This window comes from Labeo rohita, chromosome 23 (genome assembly GCF_022985175.1).
Source record: "Labeo rohita strain BAU-BD-2019 chromosome 23, IGBB_LRoh.1.0, whole genome shotgun sequence".
NCBI classification, from domain to species: domain Eukaryota; kingdom Metazoa; phylum Chordata; class Actinopteri; order Cypriniformes; family Cyprinidae; genus Labeo; species Labeo rohita.
The window spans coordinates 15461827-15485826 of NC_066891.1; the positions used below are offsets into that span (position 1 = coordinate 15461827).

Sequence of the window (24000 nt, forward strand, 5' to 3'; positions counted from 1 at the left end):
GCACAAGATATGACCATTGATAGAGACAACCTACTATGCAGGAAGTTCATTGTCACAGATGGTGGGCACAGCAGATACCGGAGCAATGACTTTACGCTGATCTCCAGTTGGTGGTGTTGAAATATCTTGAAATCTACACAGCACTTGGGGCTAGTTTTACATAATGTCCTCCATCTTCTCATAGGGTATCTGTTACAGTAAGCTTTAAATATTTCTATGTAGTAAAATAGATTTCATATTTGAACAGAATCTTTAAAAATTCCAAGTCACCTTGTTGAAGAAATGGTTGTGATGAAGTACAACTTTTTGGTCCTGTTTTTACAATATCACCAATGTTGTAATACTCAGATAACATAGAGTGTGTTTCTGTAGGTGAATGTAAAGTTAATAAGGTTTAGATCTGGTTCTTTACCTCATCGCTAACTCTCGTGTGCTGGTGTTTTAACAACCTGTTTCTGCCCCCCTTGTGAATCTGAGCAACTTTCTAATTTTGTATTGATCATTTGTACTTGCAATATAACTTGTAATGTTTGAAAAGGTTCTTGTATTTCAAAAATGCCAAAATAAAATGTTGGTTCAGTCATTTCAAGGATAAAGCTGTTTCTTTTCAGTCTTGTGAACATCAAATCACAAATAGTGGGTTAGCATTGATCAGTCAGTTATTGAGACTGTGTATCGTCTCATATTTTTAATAAAATGTGCAACAAAAGCAATATATCTGTGTTTTTTTAAAGGTAAATGATTAGATCACCCAAAAACCTCAATTTTGTCATCTTCTACTCACCCTCATCTTGTCCCAAAACCTGTATGACTTTATTTAATTTATGTAATCATTTTGATGAATGCTGTTCAATTACATTCATTACACTAGAAAGGGGACAAAGAAACAAAATTACCACAGAAGTATGATAAAACGTAGTTGTATTATATGGTATTATAACAAAAAAAAAAATTATATCCCATTCTTCTGAAAGGGATAGTTCACCAAAAGTATCCAAAAATGAAAATTGCCCCATGATTTACTCATCTTCAAGCCATCCTAGGTGTATATGATTTTCTTCTTTCAGACAAATACAATTGTGGTTATATTTTTAAAAAGCCCAAATGGGAGTGAATGGTGGTCACGATTTTGAAGTCCAATAACGTGCATCCATCCATCATAAAAAAAAAAAAAACTTCATGCGTGGGGTTAATAAAGGCTGCTGGGACGCAACTTTCTCGTGAACACGTGTATGAGAGTTCGCGTAAGCAAGAGATTATGGTTTATAGAGTTTTAAATATAGATATTTTTCTTATACAAATCCATCGCTTTGCTTCAGAAGGCCTTTCATGACCCACCAGAGCCACATGGAGTACTTTTTTATGATGGAAGCACTATTTTGGGCTTCAAAATCGTGACCACCATTCATTTCCATAATAAAGCTTGGATAAGTCAAGACATTTTTTTTTTAATATAACTTTGAATGCATTCATCTGAAAGAAGAAAGTCATGTGGGTTTTCGCATCAGAGGAACCTTTGTATAGTTCACAGAACTATTTACGCTGAAGTTCCTGCTGTTTGGCCTGTTTGGAACTAGGAACGCATTTAGTTTTAGGAACTCTGTTTTGGGGGAACTAAATTAGCTCCTACTTCAGAGTAGGATCTAAAACTTAGAACTACCAGTGATGTAAGTGTACGCTTGACCAAACGCATACAAAACACCAGCTACTTTAGCATTTTTAAAAAGCCATGTAAATATTTACTACACAAAAATGGAAAAGAGCAATAATGACATTTAAGCCCTGTTTACATTAGTGCATTTTTGTTTTAAAATGTTTTCACTAGCGTTTTCACTGTTTCAGAAACAATCTCCGTCCACACAACATAACCCAAAATGCATTTGACATGACCATTCATAATGAGCATGATGTTGTAGTTTACACCAGGGATGGTGAATTCCAGGCCTGGAGAGCCACAGCCGTGCAAAGTTCAGCTTTAACCCTAATAAAAACTCACCTATCTTTAGTTTTCTAGTAACCATTTAGACCTGGATTGCTCAGGTTGTTTGATTAGGGTTGAAGCAAAACTGACGTTCACCACCCCTGGTTTACACAGTTGCCAAGGATGCGCAGAGCAAATGTGGGCGGCCACACAATTGTTTCCAAAAGTCTGAGTTTTCGTCCATTTACACTGAAACGCAACCCTGGAGTTTTTAAACTAAAACTGTTCTGTCTTTTTTGGAAGTCTCTGTTTTCAAGGGGCCGAAAACACTGGAGTAGTGTAAATGACAGGAGTTTTAACCCCTTGACCGTTGGGGTGAAAGTGATTTCACCAAGTAGAATATGTTCCTGGATCAACATCCTTGTTGATCCTGGAGCAACATTCCAATCAACCAGTCAGAATGGAGGGATAACCTTCAGGAAATGTCAGTTTAGGCTTGTTAATCAGCTATCATTTCCCTCTGGTTTTAGGAATAAATTATGGTTAGGGTTAGAGGTAGGGATTGGGTTAAGTCTACATTGTTCCAGGATCAACAAAAGATGTTGATCCAGGAACACGTCTTACTTGGTAAAATTTAATTTTATATAAACATAAAAAATAGTACAGTACATTACAGTACAGTTAATGTAAACTTCAATATATTTTTTATTTTATTTTTTTATTATTGTTTTTTTTTTTTTTTTTTTTTTTTTAATGATTTCACTTAAAATCTGCTGATTGTCTCTTTTATAAAGAGACTAACTTTAGGTCTGCATTCAAAAGAAGTGTGTCTATGTTCAAAAATTGGGGGTGACAGTTAAGGGGTTAAAACAAAAATGCACTAGAATAAACGTAGCCTTAACTACCTGTTGTCTGCTGCGTTGTGTTCTTTTCTCAGCCTCAATGATAACAGTGCAAGTTTTCAATTTCATGCACTTTCAATCGTGTAAATTGTGTGTTTACATTCCATCTCCGTTATCATGAAACCCACGACACGCAACAAAAACAATTCCGATCATGGCATCCTCCATTCACCGGTTGTTGATGTTTGTAAATGCCACGAATAAAGACGTGGCTGTCTGCCGCATTAGAGTTTCTGTTGACGGTGCAAATGCAACCAGGATAATGATGAAGGGGGAACAGTTTTTATAGGAGGAACCACCTTGCTGGTTAGTTCTTAGAACTATATGGTGCAAAAGCCCCTATATACATCTAGGATGGCTTAAGGGAGAGTAAATCATGGAATAATTTTCCTTTTGAGTGAACTATGAAATCATATGACAGCTTTATGTGAGGAAAAAAACAGCCCCAAGTTTAAGTTGTATAAAACAAACAGAAAATCTTCCCCTTCACTGAGTGATCCATTTCTGCAACTGCCCCTTTTGAAAAACAACAACAACAATAAAAACAGCTAAAACCGGCCTAAGCTGGTTGGCTGATTTTAGCTGGTTTAAGCTGGAAGTAGCTGGTTTATCTGGTCCCCCAGCTTGAACTAAAACCAGCCTAAACTGGTTGGCTGAACTTAGCTGGTTCAATCTGGAAGTGGCTGGTTTTAGCAGGTCTCCCTCCCAGTTTTGTTTTGTTTTTCAGCAGGGGAATCGGTGAACTGAACTTAAAACCAGGTTTAGTCATGAACAAGTCACTCAGACTAAATCATGTTGTGAACTGGATCAACCAAATTTTATGATGGTTTTGTGTCCCTTCCCTGGTGATAAAACAGGTAAAACCAGCCTAAACTGGTTGGCTGGTTTTAGCTGGCCATAGCTGGTCAGCAGGATGGTTTTAAAGGGGTTTTGGACACTTCCTTCACTGATCAGGCTGGGAGACCAGCTGGAACGACCAGCTAAAACCAGCTTGACCAGCCTAACCATGCTGGGAGACCAACCAAAACAAACTATTTCCAACTTAAACCATCTTAAACCATCAGTTTAAACCACCATTTTTAGCTGTTTTTAGCTGTTTTTTTTTTTCAGCAGGGTTTTGAAGCTCAGATGCCTTAATCCTTATTGTAAATGATTAAAAAATGATTTTCCTTAAAAAAAATAAAGTCATACAGACTTGACAGCATGAAGGTGAGTAAATAATGACAGGATCTTAATTTTCAGTAACTATCCCTTTATGTAAAAACACAAAGCCCTTTAAGAGCTAAAAAAAGGCCACTATTCCTCAGGTGGTGGCATAATTGCCCATAACTTCTTCTTCAGCGCTAGTTTATACAGAATCTGGTACCCATCATCCCAAGCATAAAGCTGCCGCTCCTCAGGATTGTATTTGAGGCTGGAATGGGCCCCGTAGCGCCTAGGGAAATAAATCAGAGGGGCCTCTCCACTGCTCACCATGTCGTTCACATCGAACACACACTGCACGCGCGAGCGGCTCGGTGGCTTGGTGTTGTAAACCACATAGACCGTGCCGCAGACAATAAAAGCAGCCTCAGCATTGTTTCTCGGACACGCCGTGTCCCACATCTGCTCTATATCCAAAGAATCTATATCCATTTTAGCAAGATTAATAGTGTCTCCAGCCGGATACAGCGCCCAGAGCCCATCCTCATCCGCCACCAGGTCCACCAGCGTCTCTGGATTGAGCTGGTACACCGGGCTGCGGTCATCCATGGGAAGAACTGCGCTGTCTGCAACTGAACCGTTCTTGAGGTCATACTTAATAACTTGGAGTTCTGAACTTTCACTGATGTAATAGATAAAGCCATCGTAGACTGCATGACCGGTTCCGTTCCAAGAGATGGGCAAGGTGATCTGCTTAGCTTTAGATACGCCTGACGATGCAGAAAGCTCTCGCACGGAGTTGAACTCGTACAGCGTGTTGTCGGACGTGCTGTTGAAGACGTAGACTTTTGCTGACCTGGCATCTTTGGTCCAGACACCTTTCGGGCTTCCCAGTCGCTTAAGGATCTTCATTGCTTTTAGACTGGATACAACGTTCACGCACACTGACGATGAAAACAAACATGATTAATGTCAATGAGAAGCGTCCTATGATTAATAAGGCAAACTCTGAAAGCAATTTATACAGACTGCTTAATTTGCACAAGCACTGAAAGAAGGCTTTATGAAAAATGAAGTCAAGTTTGTGAGTTTAACCCTTGTTTTATTTTATTAAAGAAATAAATCTGACATCGTAAGCCTCCATCAGTGAAAGATCCACCCTTAAATGTCATGTCTGCTGTTGTAAATGTGAAGGCTAGGATTGTGTGGGGCTTAACGAGGATAATTGTTCATACTCTTCATTATAATACACAAGATGTTGGGAACTATTTCTAAGACACGTAATTTCGAAGACACACAATTATTGAAACATTTTGTGCTCTAATCGATTCTTCTGGCATAATTTGACACATTTTGCAGCTAAAATGCTATTACATTTAATCAATAAATTAAATTGATTCAGTCTGTTCTAAAAAATATAATAAAGCTTATAGCAATCATACAATCAAGGATACACATATGTATTTTTAATTTTTATTTATTTATTTATTTTCACTTTTTATTTGTGGATTCCCATGCCAGTACAATCAAAAGTTATTTTTTTTAAATATATATACCGCTGTTCAAAAGTCTGGGGCCAGTAATAGAATTATATTTATTTATTTGCGTGTTTATTTGTTTATTTATTAAAAATATAATACATTTGTTCAGCAAGGATGCAAAGTTACAGTAAAGACTTATTAAAATAAAATAAATGCTGTTTTTAAATATATATTTTTCATCAAACAATTAAGCATAACTGTTTTTAACATAGATGATATTAAATTGTTTCCTGAGCACCAGATCAGCATATTAGAGTGATTTCTGAAAGATCATGTGACCCTAAAGACTGGAGTAATGATGCTGAAAATTCAGCTTTGCCATGACATTTATTAATTAGATTATTATTATAATTTATTATAATTAAAATTATAAATTGTAATAATTTTGTTTTACTGCCTCTAGTGCTCATTTCCAGTGTTGGGGAAAGTTACTTTTAAAAGCAATGCATTACAATTTTGCGTTACTCCCTGAAAAAGTAACTAATTACATTACTTAGTTACTTTTTATGGAAAGTAATGTGTTACATTACTTTTGCGTTACTTCTTAAATCTGGGCAGGACTCGCTTCTTTGTTTTTAATAAAAAAAAAATCCTAATGTCAAAGCCCTTTTACACCAAAAGTGAAATGAATTCACCTCAGGCTGAAATAAAAGTACATTTATGCAGGAGATCACTCTTCAGCTATAAAAAAATGAAGCACAAATGTTAGTTTATCTAAAGTAATTTTTGCTTATCAGTATGGCTGAAGTGCATCATCGAAGGTCAGCAGCAAAGACACTGGTTAATAAAATGGAATTAAATACATAAAGGATATTTGTTTTATTTAACATTTAATTATTGCAGGGTTGCGTCATTTTCTGAGTTTGCATTTCACTGTTTTTATTAATTTTGAGGAATACTAAATCTGTTTTTTTTTGTGAGTGAGATGAATTAATGCATGTTCACATTTAGTCTAGAATACAGAAACATCATGTTTACTCCCAATTCCCTGACAGGAGACTTGTCAATCAATAAATAGGGAAAAAAGTAACTGGCATTACTTATTTGAAAAAGTAATTCAGATATTTTCTTAGAAACTCAAAAGTAATGCATTACTTTACTAGTTACTTGAAAAAAGTAATATTATTACGTAACTTGCATTACTTGTATTTGCGCTACCCCCAACACTGTTCATTTCTGTTGGATAACTGCTGTGATATGGTACGTAGTTTGCATATTTGCAAAATCGTTCCCACAGGTATGTTTTTGTCATGAGATCAAGTAGCATTTTACTGGACTATACACACTTTTAACAACGCTGTACTTTGGTGGAGACAGAAGAACAGCCAAATGAAACATCTAGATTCATCTGCTTTGATTCCAATATACTGGATAACAAAATAGGCTACAACCCAACAGTTGCATAACATCTAAATCACAAAAGCCAACTGGCTAATCCAGTGAACTGATTGGCTTGATTCTTTGTTCCTTGTTTCCTAATTAACAGAACAGTGCAACAGCACATCCTTTAAATCAATAAATCCCTGATTTAAGCCAAGCATTAGCAGAAACCAGGGTTTCTGCATCAAAGCAAAGACCGTTCGGATGAGACGGTCACACGGCCTACAGCTCAATCCCAAAATGGGGGAGTGTAATTGGGATGCTGGTTCTCAAAACAAACAAATGTCTTAAATCAAAGCACATGCTCTTCGTTCATACTCTCTTGAATTGCAGCTACTAAAATTTCCAGTTTGATTTTCCAGTGTTACAGTTTTACAGAGAAAACCCCAAACCTTTCCCCCAAAATGGTGTACTATGTAATATGCTAAATTTAGCCAGTCTCACTTGACCAAGAATATGTCAAGGTTAAAACTGAGAGTACATGAACAGAAGTTGAGCTTCAGCTGTCAAGACTCAATTCCCCTGACTCACCAGACAACTCAAAGAACTCTTCCTTCTTCCTCTCTTTGACAACCACATCCTGTTCCACCATTTTGTCTGCAGCTTTCACACAAGGCTTAGGGGGATTCTTGGTTTCAATGAAGTCCATCTCACGCTCCACACGGTCCACGCGTGCTCCTGCACCCTCCATGTCTGAACGCAGTTTTTTGTGCTCCTTGCCCAACTTCTCTAACAGGTCTGCAGCCTGCTGCCTGAATTCCTTCAGGTCAGCGTTGTAGCGGTTGTTCTGTTCATGCCACAAGGCAATGCGTTCCTGGAAGAATAACAAACACACCAATGAGTTATGGAATTGTTTAAAATGATCACAGACCGCAGCAAATTCTTTCCAGCAGCAATTTTTCTGTGCATTATTAAAGGTCTTCTCGTAAGAATGGTGCAGAGGTGTTGACTAATTCTAGACCGCATATGTTAGCCTCTTTTTCCCAGTCAAGGAAACTGTAGAATAAAAAGTTCATTCATTATTTTAAAGGTTTAAACTTGAATTTGAAAAATTGTGTACTGACGTCTGAAACAAGACACCTTCTGATGTTCATTCATGTCTATTTCATGCTATAACTAGTAAAGAGGAAGAAATGATTAATTCACATGCTACTTGAACTGAGGCGTTAAAGCACAACAATCTGTCACAACACATTAAAGGTTATTTATTGCTTGAATTTCTTTAAAAATGACAAAATTTGAAAGCTGAGACAACTACCCCCTTTTCACACATAGACTTTACTGGTAAATTACCATTAAGAGATCAGGACCTTTTCAAACATAAATTAGTTCCGGCAATTTACCGGTATGAGAAATTATAATATTACTAACATTACTAGTAAATGACCTGTAATTCTCTGCAAAATCGGGATAGGAGGTATGAGCCCATACAAGTTCAGAATTCATTGAAGTAAGACGTCTATTCTGGGCCAAATTTTGATTGGTTTAAAATTCTAGGAATTTTGAATTTTAACGGCTCTGGGCCAATCATAAAATTCTTACGCAGATGATGCATTTACTCTGTGCTGTGTAGTTTACTCTGAAGTCGTCTATCCACATTATATTTCCCATAAAAGCGGGTACAGAGTAATTTAATTTAATGTGTCTGGCTTCCGGTCTCATCCACTTCCAGCTGTTTTAATCTGTACAAAACAGCTTGTTTAGCTGCTTTATATTGCAAACTGGTGTGTCTAACCAGTGCAAATAGTTTTGCCATTTACTGCACTTTGTTATTCTTCTCGTTTTTCCCCTTACTTTATGCTTACTTTCACATAAAAAATAAGATGGATTCGATGTCTCTGGCCCAAAAGCATCTGCATTAATGTGAATATTTGACACAAATGAAAACATCAAAAAAACACTATATTCCTCCATGTTTACAACACCAGCTGGAGCAACCATTTAGAGCTAATTTGAAACCGATGTGTGAATGGTGCATTTTTGTATTTACCCGTAAAGTCATTCCTGTGACTTTACGGCAATTTACTGGTCTTGTTTCATACAAAAAAAACCTGCTCTGTCTTGTCTGTCGGCGCTTTGTCAGTTTCTTCTTTGCTCTGCGAAGTATTTGATGTGTGGCGTGAGAGCGGCATGGCTTTTGGACGTAGCAACAGAAACAAAGTGGGTCAGTTGTAAATAATATTTTAATAACAGGGCACATGATAGCCTACTTGAGACTTTTTTCTGTATTTTTAATGAATAAAGTTCAAAAGAACAGTATTTATTTGATTTTTTTCTAACATTATATATGACTTTACTTTGATTTAATGTATCATTGATGAATGAAAGCAGATTAAAAAAAAAACAAAAAAACTTACTGACCCCCTTACTTTTAAAAAGTAATGTGAGATTAATTTTTCATCAAAGTGCTTAAATCAATAGTTTCTTCAGCAGCTGTCAGATAGCTTAAATAAATTTGAGATGCAAAGCCACCTTGTTGCAGGGGCTACAGAAAAAATACATGCTTAAATGTTTCACAAAAATATATTACTGTATTAAAAGTGCATGAATATGGTGCCAAATTGTCATAAATAAATTAAATATGTACAGCATATCACTGTGGCCACCCCAGGGGTCTTTTGCTTCCGGCTCTAGCTGAATTTAATATTACATGATTTTGAATCAAAACAAACTTCGTTTTGCATAAATTTTGTTGCTCTATAAATATTCATTAAAAATTTATTTTTTTTCAGTCATGATATATTTTGGAGCCAGGAAAAAAAAAAAATCTCTTTCCTTACAAAGATTTTAATCCAGTTGTGCCCAACCTCACACTCTTTTTATGAAAAATGCTCCTGCTGATTCAGGTAATCAAGACAGACCTGTCTGCATATGATATATGTAAATTGACTGAATAAATTCATTATTTTAATGAAGTGTCTACTTAATCATGAGTAATTATTTTGGTCATTGAATCAGTGTTATATTTTCAGCTCAGCTTCACTGAAAACAAAACTGCTAAGATAAGCTATTCTGTCAATCACTGGGATGTTTCTCTGCTCTGGGGTACAGCTTCATTCGAGACAGTATACAAAAAAAAAAAAAAACACGTGAGACAGCACTGGCTTAGATAAACAATGGCTTTGATCTCCACTTTTTGATGGTTTGAGAAGTCACTGCTGTGTGGGACGATGTGTTTGAGGAACGTGAGTTTTTTGTACTCTCAATCTGAACTATTGCTGTTACAAATATTACATTATCAAGAGTGGAATAAGTGTAATGAACTCTGTTGATTGTCCTTTTAACACTGGTAATCTCAGAGTTTTGATGTATGTCTAAAAAGAGGACATCTCTGTAAAATGGCTGAAAACTAGCAGGACTGCTGAAAGTATACCAAAATGCAGCCAGACAAGCAATTTCTCCTACCTCCATAGCGAGCATCCTGTTTTCCAAGTAGTTCATCAGGCCCTGATAGTGGTACTGGCCTCTTGAACGAGCCAAAACGGTCAAGAGAATGAAGAATATGGTGGCTTTCATGGTGGTTTTGGATAAGGGACACTTTCAGGTACTCCACAGAACAAAAGAACACTCCAAACTCTGTGAGGCTGATGTGCTGCAGCTGCAAAAGGGCCGTCCTCGTCCTCTAGTGAGCGTGTGAGTGCTCACAAGGAGAAGGGACCAGAAACACGGACTTCCAGGGTTTCAAATTCGCTGGCTCTCCCACTTGGCTGGAATGTTTTTACTAACACTGGGAAGGAGGAGCCATATATCTCTGGCCTCTCTCCGTCCTCAAAGAGAGCCATGTAGTGTGTTTTAAAGATGAAGTCAGTGAAATACAGTACCGGTTATATAATGCATTATTTCCTGTTTCTGCTATTTTTTATTAAAAGTACACTCATAAAAATGTAGGTTTCATAGTAATGCCTTTCTGTGAACAGTTCTTAATGAATCACTTTTTCCCATTTAATTTAAAGAACCTTCTTCCACTACAAAAAACACATTATGTAATGGAAATGTTCCATGGATGTTATAGGTTATTCACTGAATCGTACATGACAGTAAAGGACTTTAATTTTTATAAGTCTATAGACTGTTGCCTTCATATGCACAAATTATCTCATACAGGCAACTTTATTTAACAATTTGGTACAATGGTGATTAAATTACTTAAAGGAACACTCCTCTTTTTTTGAAAAGAGTTTCAAATCCATTCAGCCAATTTCCGGGTCTGGCGGGAGCACTTTTAGCATAGCTTAGCATAAGTCATTGAATCTGATTAGACCGTTAGCATCTCACTCAAAAATGACCAAAGGGTTTCGATATTTTTCCTATTTAAAACTTGACTCTTCTGTAGTTACATCGTGTACTAAGACTGATGGAAAATGAAAAGTTGTGATTTTCTAGGCCGATATGGCTAGGAACTATACTCTCATTCTGGCGTAATAATCAAGGAACTTCGCTGCCGTACCATGAGTGCAGCAGGCGCAATGATATTATATGACTTCCGTCAACATAACCACTGTGACCACCTGCACTGTAAAAAATAAAAAACACAATTTGTTGAGTCAGCTTAAAATAATTTGTTACCCTGCTGCCTTAAAATTTTAAGTTCAGTCAACTAAAATAAGTTTAGTCAACTTGAGATGTTAAGTTGTACTAAGTAACATCTTACATATTTGTGTTTGCTAAACTTAACAGATGGATAAGTAACCCAGCTGCCTTAAAATTTTAAGTTGATTCAATTCAAATATCTCAGTTGTCACATAATTTAACATTTCAAGTTGAATAAACTTTTTTTGAGTTGACTGAACTTAAAATTTTAAGGAGCCAGGTTACAAATTATTTTAAGTTGACTCAACAAATTGTTTTTTACAGTGAGGGAGACTATTTTGAGGTGCCACGTAATATCACTGCGCCTGCTGCACTCATGGTACAGCAGCAAAGTTCCTTGATTATTAGAAAATCGCAACCTTTTATTTTCCGTCAGTCTTAGTACACGATGTAACTACAAAAGAGTCAAGTTTTAAATAGAAAAAAAATTGAAACTCTTTGGTCATTTTTGATTGAGATGCTAACGGTCTAATCTGATTCAATCATCTATGCTAAGCTGTGCTAAAAGTGCTACCGCCAGACCCGGAGATCGGCTGAATGGATTCAAAAATGGTAAAACTCAACTGTCTAACATTAGGGGAGTTAGAAAATTAGCCTATTTTCAAAAAAAGTGGAGTGTTCCTTTAAATATACCAAAACAAATTTGTTCTGAGTTAAGCAACAACCCTATATCTAAGATTGCTTGACCAGAAATATATCATCATCCTGGTTATGCAAATACCACTGAAAGGGCACTCGATTAATTTACAGTGACATGCAATTGAAGATGCCTTGAATGCTAAACTGAATTATACAGAGAGAAAATCATTCACGTATAGCAGTTTTTGATTATTATGATTAAATCTCTCTTCAGGAGCAACAAAGTAAATCTTCCACAATTCTTGGAGGAAAAGCTCTGAGAACTAAAGACTGTTGTTAAGAAAGAATTTGTGGTTTGACTGGGTCAACACTTTAAATTTTTTAAATGCTTTGTACTGCATGTTACATTTTTTCTTCCTTCATTCTCAGAGGTTTAACCTTTTGTCTCTATGTCCGTCGATGTGCTCTCCAGGTTAAGTGACTGAAGAAACTGACCTTTTGTTTTGACAGACAGATGAGCTCTATCAAGGATTCACGCAGCCTGAGCTCAATACCAAATATCCAGGAACAAATGTCAGAATTAAACACTCTTGTCATTACAATATGATATGTTACTGAGGAAAACTAACATGAACTAACATACGTTAAATATATGACCTTATGACCTAACATAGTAGTCTGCCTTTAACAGGGCTACAAGGATTCACTGAATAGCTGTGATTTAACCTTTTTCCTGTCTTTCTGGTTTTCATACTTTTTTTTTTAGCTCGCTCGTGCAGCTGGTGTCGTCTTGGCAACAGTCTCGGTCGCTTGCAGACTGGAGTCCATGAACCCTGTTGAGCAGTCTGACCGATTTTATGCCACGGATTCAGTCTACAGTTATGTATTGTCATGCAGTTTTTGTGAGGCTATATGCAAGCCAGTATATTTTAAAAAATGTCTTTTTTTCTTTTTACATAACTGTTGTGGATATCGAAAGACCTATTGTTTATGGACATAATCTACAGTAAAATACACTATGATTAGCTAAAAGAACACACAAAACCCATTCTCAAGCAAATTTGTTTTAACACAGATTCTTTCCGTTTTATCATTTACGTCCACTAGATGGAAGCATAAGCAAGCTGCAAAATCTACTTCTTGGGTTACCTGACTTTCCAAATCTGTGGCTTGTTGCTGTTTTACATTACATTTATATATGCACGAGTGTAAAATACTTTAAAATACAAGTGTAATTTTACTTAATTATTGTACTTAATTTTTATTTTGAGGTATTTGCAATTTATTCAAAAACAATTTAATCTGACTACTTGCGCTTTATTACATATCTGAAGAAAAAACAGCACCTTTTACTCCTTACAATGTTATTTCGTCTTGAATGGTACTTGTTACATTTTGAATTATCTCATGCACTTTGGTAAACAGAAGCTCAAAATTCTGTGCTTTTTATGTGTAAGAACCAATTTGTTTTCATATATCAATCATAACACATTTCAGCTTCACTTACAACTTTTATCAGGTAAATGTCAGGCTTCAAAATTTAACCATCAAATCTGAGGATGCATACTGAGGTATTAAAGTTGCTTGATGAGAGTTTAAATACAATTAATATTTTGGAGGCCACAATTGCTTTTTAATTAAATGTTACAAATCTCAAAAAAGTGTTTAAATAACATTGTATGTTAAATAAATTGTAAAGCATGTTTAGTGATGTTCTGACTAAGTCATATTATAATTATATTGCATCATTATTTTTTATTTTTATTTTTTATTTTTTTTTTTTTAATGAAAGTGTACAGGAACACTTTAAAGTACGACGGCGTTTTAGTGCCACCTTAAAAAATAAAAAAAAAATCTAAGATTACGAGATTAAACTCGTAATATTTCGAGAATAAACTCGAAACTACGAGAATAAAGTCGAAATGTTACGAGAATAAAGTCGAAATGTTACGAGAATAAAGTCGAAATGTTACGAGAAAAAAAGTCGAAATATTTCGAGAATAAACTCGTAGTAATACGAGATTAAAATCGTAGTATTTTGAGAAATAGTGTCAAAATTACGAAAAGAAAGTCGTATTTTACGTGAATGTATTGTACGCTTCCACCCACAACACAAACCGACTGAAGCTGTCAATGCAACCATTAATTGCAATGCCGTACGGCTTGAGTTTATCATATGAATCCATATGCCACAATGCGCTGGGACCCCGGCTGAAGTACTGGCGAAGCCGTTTTTCTACTGTCGTGCCGAACGGTTCTTAAAACGCTGTCCGTCTCCGTTGGCATGCATATCCCCTCAGCATTTGTTGGTAACCTTATACCTGTCGTCGCCTTTTGTTGATTTTATTTTTTGCGTTGTTTGTAGTTGTGTCCTTTTTTCTGTTATTTAACAAAGTCCCAAAAACAGAAACATCTGATCATCATCCATATCTCTGTTTATATTACAATTGCGTTACCAAGGCAACGACTGACACATTTGTGTTTACATTCCAAAGAGTTCCGTTATCAGCACCACAGTGGAAAATGAAGCCGTATCCGTGCTGACTGGCCCGGATCGGCACGGATCGGCACGGAACGGAACGGTTAAGCGAAGAGAACGGTTCGGCCCGATAGTGGAAAAGCGGCTAAAGTCTCTTGAGAAACAACATCCTGTTCGAATAGCACACAGATGTAACCACCGATATCCGTGGAGTCGACCACTGGTCGCCATTTCAGACTGCACAAAAGAGGCAATTTCGGAGAATAAAGTCGAAATGTTACGAGAATAAAGTCGAAATGTTACGAGAAAAAAATCGAAATATTTCGACTTTATTCTCGTAACATTTCGACTTTATTCTTGTAACATTTCGACTTTATTCTCGTAACATTTCGACTTTATTCTCGTAGTTTCGAGTTTATTCTCGAAATATTACGAGATTAATCTCGTAATCTTAGATTTTTTTTTTTTTAAGGTGGCACTAAAACGCCGTCGTATTAAAGTGAACATGAAGGTCAAATTTTAAATTAGCATTTGTCAAATTTAAAATTTGTATTTTTCTCACACACCTATCATTTAGCTTAAGAAGACACTTGCATTATATGCAGAAACGTTGATTTTTGTCCCCCAAAACACTTTGAAAAGAAGAAGAAAGTCATACATGTTGGATGACATGAGCTTTAATAGCTGTATTTGTTTTATTCCACTGTGCTTCTTTTTAATTGTTGCTGTTGCACTAGATTGACATTTTTGACCTGCAGCTACTGTTTTGTTTTGTTTTCTCCCTTTAACCAAACCTTTGTATGCCTGTCTGACAAGCAATTTCACTTTGCATTGAGAAGATTATTCAACATGATGAAACAAGACGCTCCTTTTTTTTTTTTTTTTTTTTTTTTGCTAGTGTACTTGCAATTTTTAATACTTGAGTACACTTTAAAGTTGTTCTTTTTTACTGTCACTCAAGTATGTTTTTGGCCGGACACTTGTACTTTTAATTAAGTAAACTTTTCAAAGAGTATCTTTCACCTGAGTATATTTTTTGAGTGCTTTCCACATCCCTGTATATATGCATTATTCTCTCTTTTGCTTTAATGACAGCAGCATTTACACTCCATTAACTCCACAAGTCTGTGTAAAAACTGATAATCGTCTCCAGCATGATTTAAACATCGTGAGCTTCAGTAGAAGCAAGACATCTGACTGTCTGCACAAAAAGTCACATGCTCAATGTAACAGATTTTCTTATTTGAATATTTCTTTATCATTTCCGATCTTTGTTTGATTTTCAATAACTTGTTGACCCCACTGAAAAACAACTGTAAATGTATTTGTGCTCTTGTGTTATTTATAGGGTCATTATGAAAAAAGACAGTCTGACTGAGATTATGGTGCCTGTAGAGAAGCAATTCTCTCGTAGAACACTTCTAGCTCCTAAAATACATATGAAAAGAAAGATTTTTATTGGGTCGAAATAATGATTGAGTAGGTCAGAAAGCATGACCACCTAGTGCCAGGTCATATAAAAGAACAGACTGTGCAAAAGCACCATAAATCCCTCTGCCTCTTGTAAATAGCTTTAATACACCCGAGGCGCCAAATCACTTGACCTGTGTTAGCCTCAGCGTTTGGGAACTTTCTGCTTGACTGAATGTTCCGGACACACCCCCCTCTCCTCCCATTCTCTTGCTGTCAGTCCAGGTAATAGTCAAGGCATAATTAGCAGCACGCTCGCTTGACACTTATTTTGTCTGACTCCAACCTCGGGCCCACTTTGTGAACTTAATCAGGTTGTGGGCCTCAAAAGCCTGGACTTTCCACTCCACTCTTATGTGATTCACTGATTGGTCAAGGTTCTTCAATGGCATTAAGACGGGTATTATTTTATTATAAATGGTTGTATTGATTCATGGTTGGAAACTTTCATTTGAACGACTTTTCAAGATTCTTTCACTCTAATTCTTTTAAAGTGAGTTTTTATATGTGCCGCTGTTTAATTTTCAGTCCCACTGCAAAGAAAGTAATATCTTACCTGAGTTATGAATGTGATTTCGCTGTGATGCAATAAAAGACCATGTAGCACAAAATAATGGCTAGAAACCCAAAACAAATAATGGCTGCAAACCAAAACAAACACAGAAGGCCACCAGTGTAGTCCGATTTCCAAACAAATGACTCGTATGAACCGGTTCTTTTTGGTGAATAAAAACCGTGTGACTAGTGTAGCCGATTTATGAAACAAATTACTCTTATGAGCGCTTATTTTTTATTGAAAAAAGCATACAGCACAACCTATCCATCTGTTCTTCAAACTATTATCTCTTTTAGCTAGCGTCTGCAAGACATCGCAACTAATTATCCAATTCCGAAATCAAATGACTCTTGAGTCGGTTCTTTTTAGTGAATCAAAAACATACAAAATAAAGTATTCCAATTCTAAATGCTTCTTTCAATGTGAATCAAAACACACAATGCTACTCCAAATGAGCCTTTTCTAGCACTGCATGGTATAAATTTTAGGATAGGCTAGTATCTAAGCAATACCCTAAATAATCAAAACAGAACCTTACTGGAATCACTTTGGGAGCTTATGAATTAAAATCAAACTGAACTGTGTAACATGTAACGATTCCCAGCCCTGCAAATCTTTCTGTAGGTTTAAAACAAATTTTGTTTGTCAAAGAAGCATAGCCTTGAAAAATGTACCCTTATTAGATGTTGTAGGTACTTTACGAAGCATGTCCATGAATAATGCCGCCCTCATATAGGTAAAAACATAGGAACATTTATATAAACCCAACTGAATTATGTGATGTTTATAGAACACTGCGTTTAAACTGTTGCATCTCTTACCGAATCCATTTTCGAAATGTCATCACGCCCCCTAATTGGTACATTAAACTACGTGTGTTAGGTCAGCTTTACAGACATCAGACAGGCAGAGGACAGTTGGCACAGCTTTGGAAAAGTTCTAACAGAGCAGCATTCATTTCGGAGAGCACACACAGTACAGGCCTCTTGTCCAGCAGGCTGGCCATTGGAAATAAAGACACAGTATCTAACATGTCCACAGAGAGCTAAATCCACAGGCAGTCGTCCCAGCACAGGAGCTCCCAGCTGCCTGGCGAGCTGTACCCCCCACATGGTCTCGGCTGTCCCACAGGCTACGTCAGCGGCCAGACTACGCCACCTCACTCTCCTCACTGAGAACCAAAAACAAACTCTCTCATCAAAGACAAACCTGTTCCCTCGTACCTCACACATGTTCTCCAACAAGCAAGTGGGCTGAAGCAAGTTAAGCACAGCACCTCTTTTTAGGTCCCACTACAGCTGGGAGCCACTTGTGGGTTCATATGGGCCGCTGGTCAATGGCCAGTCGTCATGGGGCGTCCAGGCTTTTTGGCCAGGCTGAGACCTCAATGTCATATTGCCAATGCTCCGCTTGTTCTCGCTCTGAAAGGCTTTGTGAGGAGCTGGGGGGTGTGACTGTGTACTATTATATCACCGAGCACTAATTACACCAGCACTCCTATCCACAACAGGGCTCGACAGCCAAACATGTTGTCTCACGCTCTACTCCAAACAGCCCAGCTCTCAGCGCTAGTACTGTAATATGACTAATATATGTGGAATGCTTCAGAGTTTGTTCAGTGTGTGCTACATAATACAATTAACAGTATCGCAACCGCAGTTGTTATTCAGAATGGAGATAATGATGGATCTGGTGCAACAAAAGTGGCACAAAATGTTTAAGTCTTGTCAGGATTTAGAGATTACTAGTATTTGCAAAAGGAGGTATGATGAACTTTTCCTACAGCCCAGTAAAGTGGACCACTTACAGAAAATTACCAATCAGAAAAAGATTCTTGTCAGTCTTTGGTGACAAGTCTTGACAAACGAACAAAAGTCTAAGGAGGTAAATGAATCATTATTGTTTCTCATAATTTATCTTTGACTGCATTATAATTATTTCCTAATTCGGAATAAGATCAAAGAGGACAAGAAACTGGGCTGTATAACATTTTATCAACCTCTTTCTTCCAGTAAGAATGGTGGCAGCCATTTGTAAAAAATGTTGGGTCTGGCTTTGGGTCTCATCTGCGTCCAGCAGTACAAAGCATCTTGTTTTGGTACTTTAAATCGCAGATTGGTCTCTACCAAATTATTTTAATGTATTATCTTAATTATAAGCACACTGGTTTGCAGTGCAAACAGTTTTACCATTTACTGCATGTTGTCGTTCTTCCAGTTATTTCTCTATAGCGGCTAATGAACTGCACGTGTCACCCATAGGCTTACTTCCGCCTTTAAAGAGGTCATCGGATGCTAAGTTCAGTGTTGCTGGATGTAATAATGAACATAGTTGTCGTCATTTACTCCCGACATCTGAGCTGCTGAAGATGCAGTAGATTACATTTGTTTATGAAGGGAATGCACCTCCCGATCTACATATATCTATGTTTGCGCAAATCATTCATGATCCAGCTTCACTTACAGCAGAAGTGAGTATAAGGGTTTTTTTATAAATCTTTGCGATCGCCTTTCCTAATAATGTGCTAGTTAGCAAGTTTAGCGGCTAAATGCGGCTAAAGTAAACAGGCTCGTCACTCCACAGAGAGAAGAGAGGGGCGGGGCGAGCAGAGCTCATTTGCATTTAAATCAGCCTCAACCAGAATGAGATGATTTTTGTAGAGCTGATTGTAACAAGGTAAAAAGGGTGTTGTTTTACACTACCATTGAGAATTTTTAACCAAAGTGTATTATAAACTTTTCATTACGACCCTAAAGAATCATATCAACTTGTGGAAAATGGGGATCCGATGACCCCTTTAAGAATAAGGTGGATAATGTTACATGAGAGTCAATAAAATGATCCGTTCTTCCCTCTCACGCTACTAGGTGGCGACGAGTAACTTGTAAATGAGAGAGTCAATATGCAGTTTATTCCATCTTTACGAGCAAGTTATTGAATGACTGATTCAACCGATTCATAGCACTGCTACTTTTTTGAGACACGCTCTGGTTCGGGTTTGTTTGGATCTGTCGGTGGAAAAAAAATTGACAATGTAACCAGCAACAGCAGTCAAAATGTAAGTTACCAATACTGACTTAATCCCTTACGAAAATTAACTATGGTTTTATTATAGTAAAAGTGTAGTTATCTTTGTTTTTGTTTTTTTTGTTTGTTTGTTTTATTACCTTTTGTATAACCACAGTTTTACTACGAATACCATGGTTAAACTATGGTTAATGTAGCAAGACCATGGTTAGTTTGTGGTTACCATGGTTTAACTAGCCTGTAGTAACCATGTTTTTTTGTAAAGGATGTTTATGAACTGTGGGAATTGTTGTAAAAAAGTAATAGAGGATTTGCACTTACATCACAGTTTGGTCTGTTACCCGAATGCGCAGCCATATTGGAGATACTCGGATGTAAACAGCAGCACAAATTGCACGATTAATGTGCTAGTGAAGACATTGTTTCACTTATTTATGATGTCTGAACCACAGAAAAACTGTGTGGAAGCTGATAAATCATACAGAGAAGGACTTAGTAAGCAAGAAAGGGCATATTTTTTGACAAACTTAAGGGCTCAACGATAAGCAGCGATAGTGTTTCCTTGGTTACTGCTGTAAACAAAGCTGCCCTATGCTTATTAACACTGCTTTATAATGAATTATACAGATACTCGATGAAAAGAAAATGCTGTGTAAACTTTTCTGAAAACAGACCGTTCCCCTCAGAGATACATTCATATAAACTCCTACCTCCAATTCATTATTTAGGAGTTTCTTCCAACATTTTGTGTATTGTGAACAGTGAGATTGATCTGCCTGCTAAAGTACTTTCTCCTCTTTATGTCGATCTTTAGCATTTCTGGCCTGTTACAGACTAGATATAATAATGACGTAATAAGCACATGCATGAGTTCAGTTCAGTTCAGTGGCATTGTTTACCTTCAGTGCCGCTGCAATGGCTGACTTCCGGATTGATGACGTAACATGAAAACGCTCTATAGAGAAAGACTGAGTAAGTAGGAAAGGGTGCAGTAACTTGACAAACTAAAGTTAAAGGGAGTAAAGATACGTACGAATAGTATTACTTATAATATTAGCCTAATATTTCACCTACCTGACTGGAAATGATAAGAACAAACACGAATGTTGTCAAGATTCTTGCTCTGGAAATCCTGGTTCAGTTCGGCCAACCACAAACGCCTTTTGTTCCTCAGTTTTTGGCACTCTTCTGCTTGATTTGTTATAAACTGGCAGTCTGTAGTACTCCAAATGTTTTTTACAGTCTGACCGATTAGCACAGTCCAAAACATGACAATAACTGACCATTTTAAGCAGCAATAATCAGAAAAATAGGCAAGTTTTGTTCGTTCAACTTGCACTGTTTACATTCAGTGCCGCCAATATGCCCGATTGATGACATGTTGTGAAAACACTCTATACTGCCCCATGAGAGTAAAGGAACAGGGCTAGAATAGATGCTTTTTAGCAAAATGGTGGAAAAATAGTACTATATGATTGTCCACCCGACTCACAGTATGAGAGTTTTCTTTTTTGGCTGAAGTCTTTTAAGTGAGGGTGGTGTGAAAGAATATTTGCAAAGCAAACACATAGTGATATTGTTGAGCCTAACCACAGGGTGGGGGAGGAAGCGGGCGTTGAGGGGAGATAGACGGGGGAAAACAGAAAGATGAGGGCATGTAAGCGAGGAAGGGATGCTGCTACACAGTCAGACTGTCTGGCTACAGCAGGATCCCCAGCACTCAGCATCACATGATTCCAGGGGTCAGAGGTTATCCCCGCTGATGAATATCAGGCTGAGGCCAGTAGCACTCACTAAAGAAAAGGAGTTGTTTTCACTCCCAGAGCCTGGAAAGTTTATTTCAGGAATATATTCTGCCAGCGTGAGATTGTAAACCTGTCCCACATTGGGAAAATAATGTCCACAAATTTTATTTTTTCTCCAAGTGGTATTATTTAGCAGCTAGAGTATCTGCAGGGGTTTTTTTTCCCAGTGAAAGCATAAATGAGGTAGAAAAAATAAACATACATGTTTATACACATTTTTTTCAGTGTATGTGTCGCTTTTCCATACAAAAAAATTCCCCTGTATCCCTAAAATGTATAACTCAAAATTCAAGCTTGCATCAGAAATATCAGCATACATGTAAAATAAACACATACAATATATTGTATGCGTAGCTTTATGGTTCTTTTCCCCATATCCCTAATATTATATCAGAACTGAAGCTATGTTAATAGAATTATCATAGGCACTTCATTCAACGCCTTGCATTGGATTTTGAGGAAAGCCCTCTGATTATTGCAAGCATGTGGAAAGGACGGCCACATTATGGGCTGCAAAGCTGGTACAAATGGAAAACTAAGCCAGATCATTATATCAGCCACAGCCTCAATATATTCTCACCTGACTGTGATCTCACATTCAACTCTCCGACTGAAAGATCGACTCCAGTATGTTGAGGAAATGCGGCCAACCGGCAATGCCAAAGTTAAAAGGTGTGCAAATTATGACTTTGACAGTTATGTGGTCGAATATATTTCATTTTCATCCCTTTATCTTTCATGCAAGACACAGCAAAAGGCCTCGTCACGGCAGGAGCTGAGAGGCATCGACAAAGGGAAGCTGAAGTGGCTCTCCATCCAAATGACCCGGCAGACACCCCATCATCACCCAGCAGAAGATCACTTTAAATGGAGGTATTGCTGTAATGGCTCTGATATTTTTGACATTTACGAGCTCTATAACAAGGAGCGGATTGAGTGATGGCGCTGTGGCTTGCTGAGAGGCCGAATGGGGGAGTTTGTGTGTATGGGGTCTGCACAAAGCCGTGTCAAACCACACTACATACCATCACCAATGGGAGAATGAGAAATCCATTTGGATTGTTGACATTGAACTTTATGAACCAGGCAAGGCAATATTTCAGATTTTTCTCCTTCTGGCTGTCTCCATCTCACTCCTGTGTTACTCCTACTTCTCTCTGGAGTAACCTGGAACTCATAATCAACTGTTTCAAAGGAAAAGCTGAGTTAATGTCTATAGGTGATCACTGGTTGTAAATGTCAGTGTCGTTTGAAAGCAGAAAGTATTGTGATAAAAATACTGCTTTGGAAACTAATGAAGTTATCATGATGATAAAAGAGACAGGGAAATATGATATAAACTTAATATAACTTATGATGCTTTTATTTTACACACACACACACTCACATAAAAATAACATTTAAAATGCTTTTGGGAACACTTCTGAACAATTTATCAGTGTTTTTAAAGGGATAGTTCATCCTAAAAGGAAAATTCTGTCATTAATTACTTACCTTATGTTGTTCCAAACCCGTAAGACGTTCATCTTCAGAACACAAATTAAGATATTATTCATGGAATCTGAGAGCTTTCTGGCCCTACATAGCAACACAACTGACACATCAAGGCCCAGAAAGGTAGTAAGAACATTGTTAAAATAGTCCATGTGACATCAGTAGTTCAACCGTAATGTTATAAAGCTCTGAGAATACCTTTTGTGCACAAAGAAAACAAAAATAATGACTTTATTTAACAATTTCCTCTCTTCTCAGTTTTTCGACACACATTCAGGAGAGTAACTTGGTGCTGCTGCTGATGTTTTTAAGTGTAATAATAAGAAATGTTTATTGAGCATTAAGTCTGCTGAAAATTCAGCTTTGCATCACAGTAATAAATTACATTTTAAAATCCAAGCAGAAAACTGTCAGAACTGGATAGTAGCCGATGTAATCTGGGTTACATAATCAGATTCCAAAAATGAAGTACTTGTAATTAGAGTACATTACATTTTAAAATACTTGTAATCAGATTAGTTACTTTTTTTATGGATTGCATGATTACATATTATTATCAGTAATCAGTAACGGACTAAAATTTGCAAGTAATCTACCCCAGCTCTGAAAACAGTGATTTGAAATTGTAATAATATTTCAAAATATTACTGTTTTTCCTTTATATTTAATCAAATAAATGTAGCCTTATTAAGCATAAGAGACTTCTTTTAAAAGCAAATTTGCAAACAATTTTGTTCCCAGAAGTGAAGGAAATTTGACTAAACCGCCTTTTGCAGGATGTCCGTGGGTCCTTAAAAAGTCTTAAAATGTCTTCAATTCCGCTTCGGTGGGTCTTAAATATTTTTGGTCACATTACCGCTAAAACCTCTTAAGTCTGACGGACTTAATGACTGTTTACAATCATTGGACAGACCGAAGATTTATTGAATATTTTTTGAAATAATTCAATGACTCACTCATTAAGTGACTTACCGCCACCCACTGGTAGTTTAGTATGTTTAAAAGCATGCATCCCCCACAACAGGCCTTTATAAAGTAAAAAAAAAAAAAAAAAAAAAAAAAAAAAAACATTAAAATGTAAAAGCTGATAGAACACTGAAAATATTGCTTAAA

General features: G+C 36.9%; 1 protein-coding gene across 1 annotated transcript; it reads right to left on the reverse strand.

Annotated features, from left to right (window-relative positions):
* Window positions 1–151: 151 nt before the first annotated feature.
* olfml3a (olfactomedin-like 3a) lies at window positions 152–10569 on the reverse strand. The gene is made up of 3 exons (XM_051096320.1): window positions 10293–10569; window positions 7419–7701; window positions 152–4910 (listed from the first exon to the last, which is right to left on the reverse strand). Exons 1-3 carry the CDS (start codon window positions 10401–10403, stop codon window positions 4120–4122), a joined length of 1185 nt encoding a protein of 394 aa, XP_050952277.1. The 5' UTR covers window positions 10404–10569; the 3' UTR covers window positions 152–4119.
* Between the last annotated feature and the right edge of the window lie 13431 nt (window positions 10570–24000).

Coding starts and splice junctions, on each gene's coding strand:
- olfml3a (XM_051096320.1), bottom strand. CDS start 10,403: ATGAAAGCCACCATATTCTTCATTCTCTTGACCGTTTTGGCTCGTTCA. Junction 7,702..10,292: donor ACAGGATGCTCGCTATGGAG/GTAGGAGAAATT, acceptor TTATTCTTCCAG/GAACGCATTGCCTTGTGGCA. Junction 4,911..7,418: donor AGAGTTCTTTGAGTTGTCTG/GTGAGTCAGGGG, acceptor TTTCATCGTCAG/TGTGCGTGAACGTTGTATCC.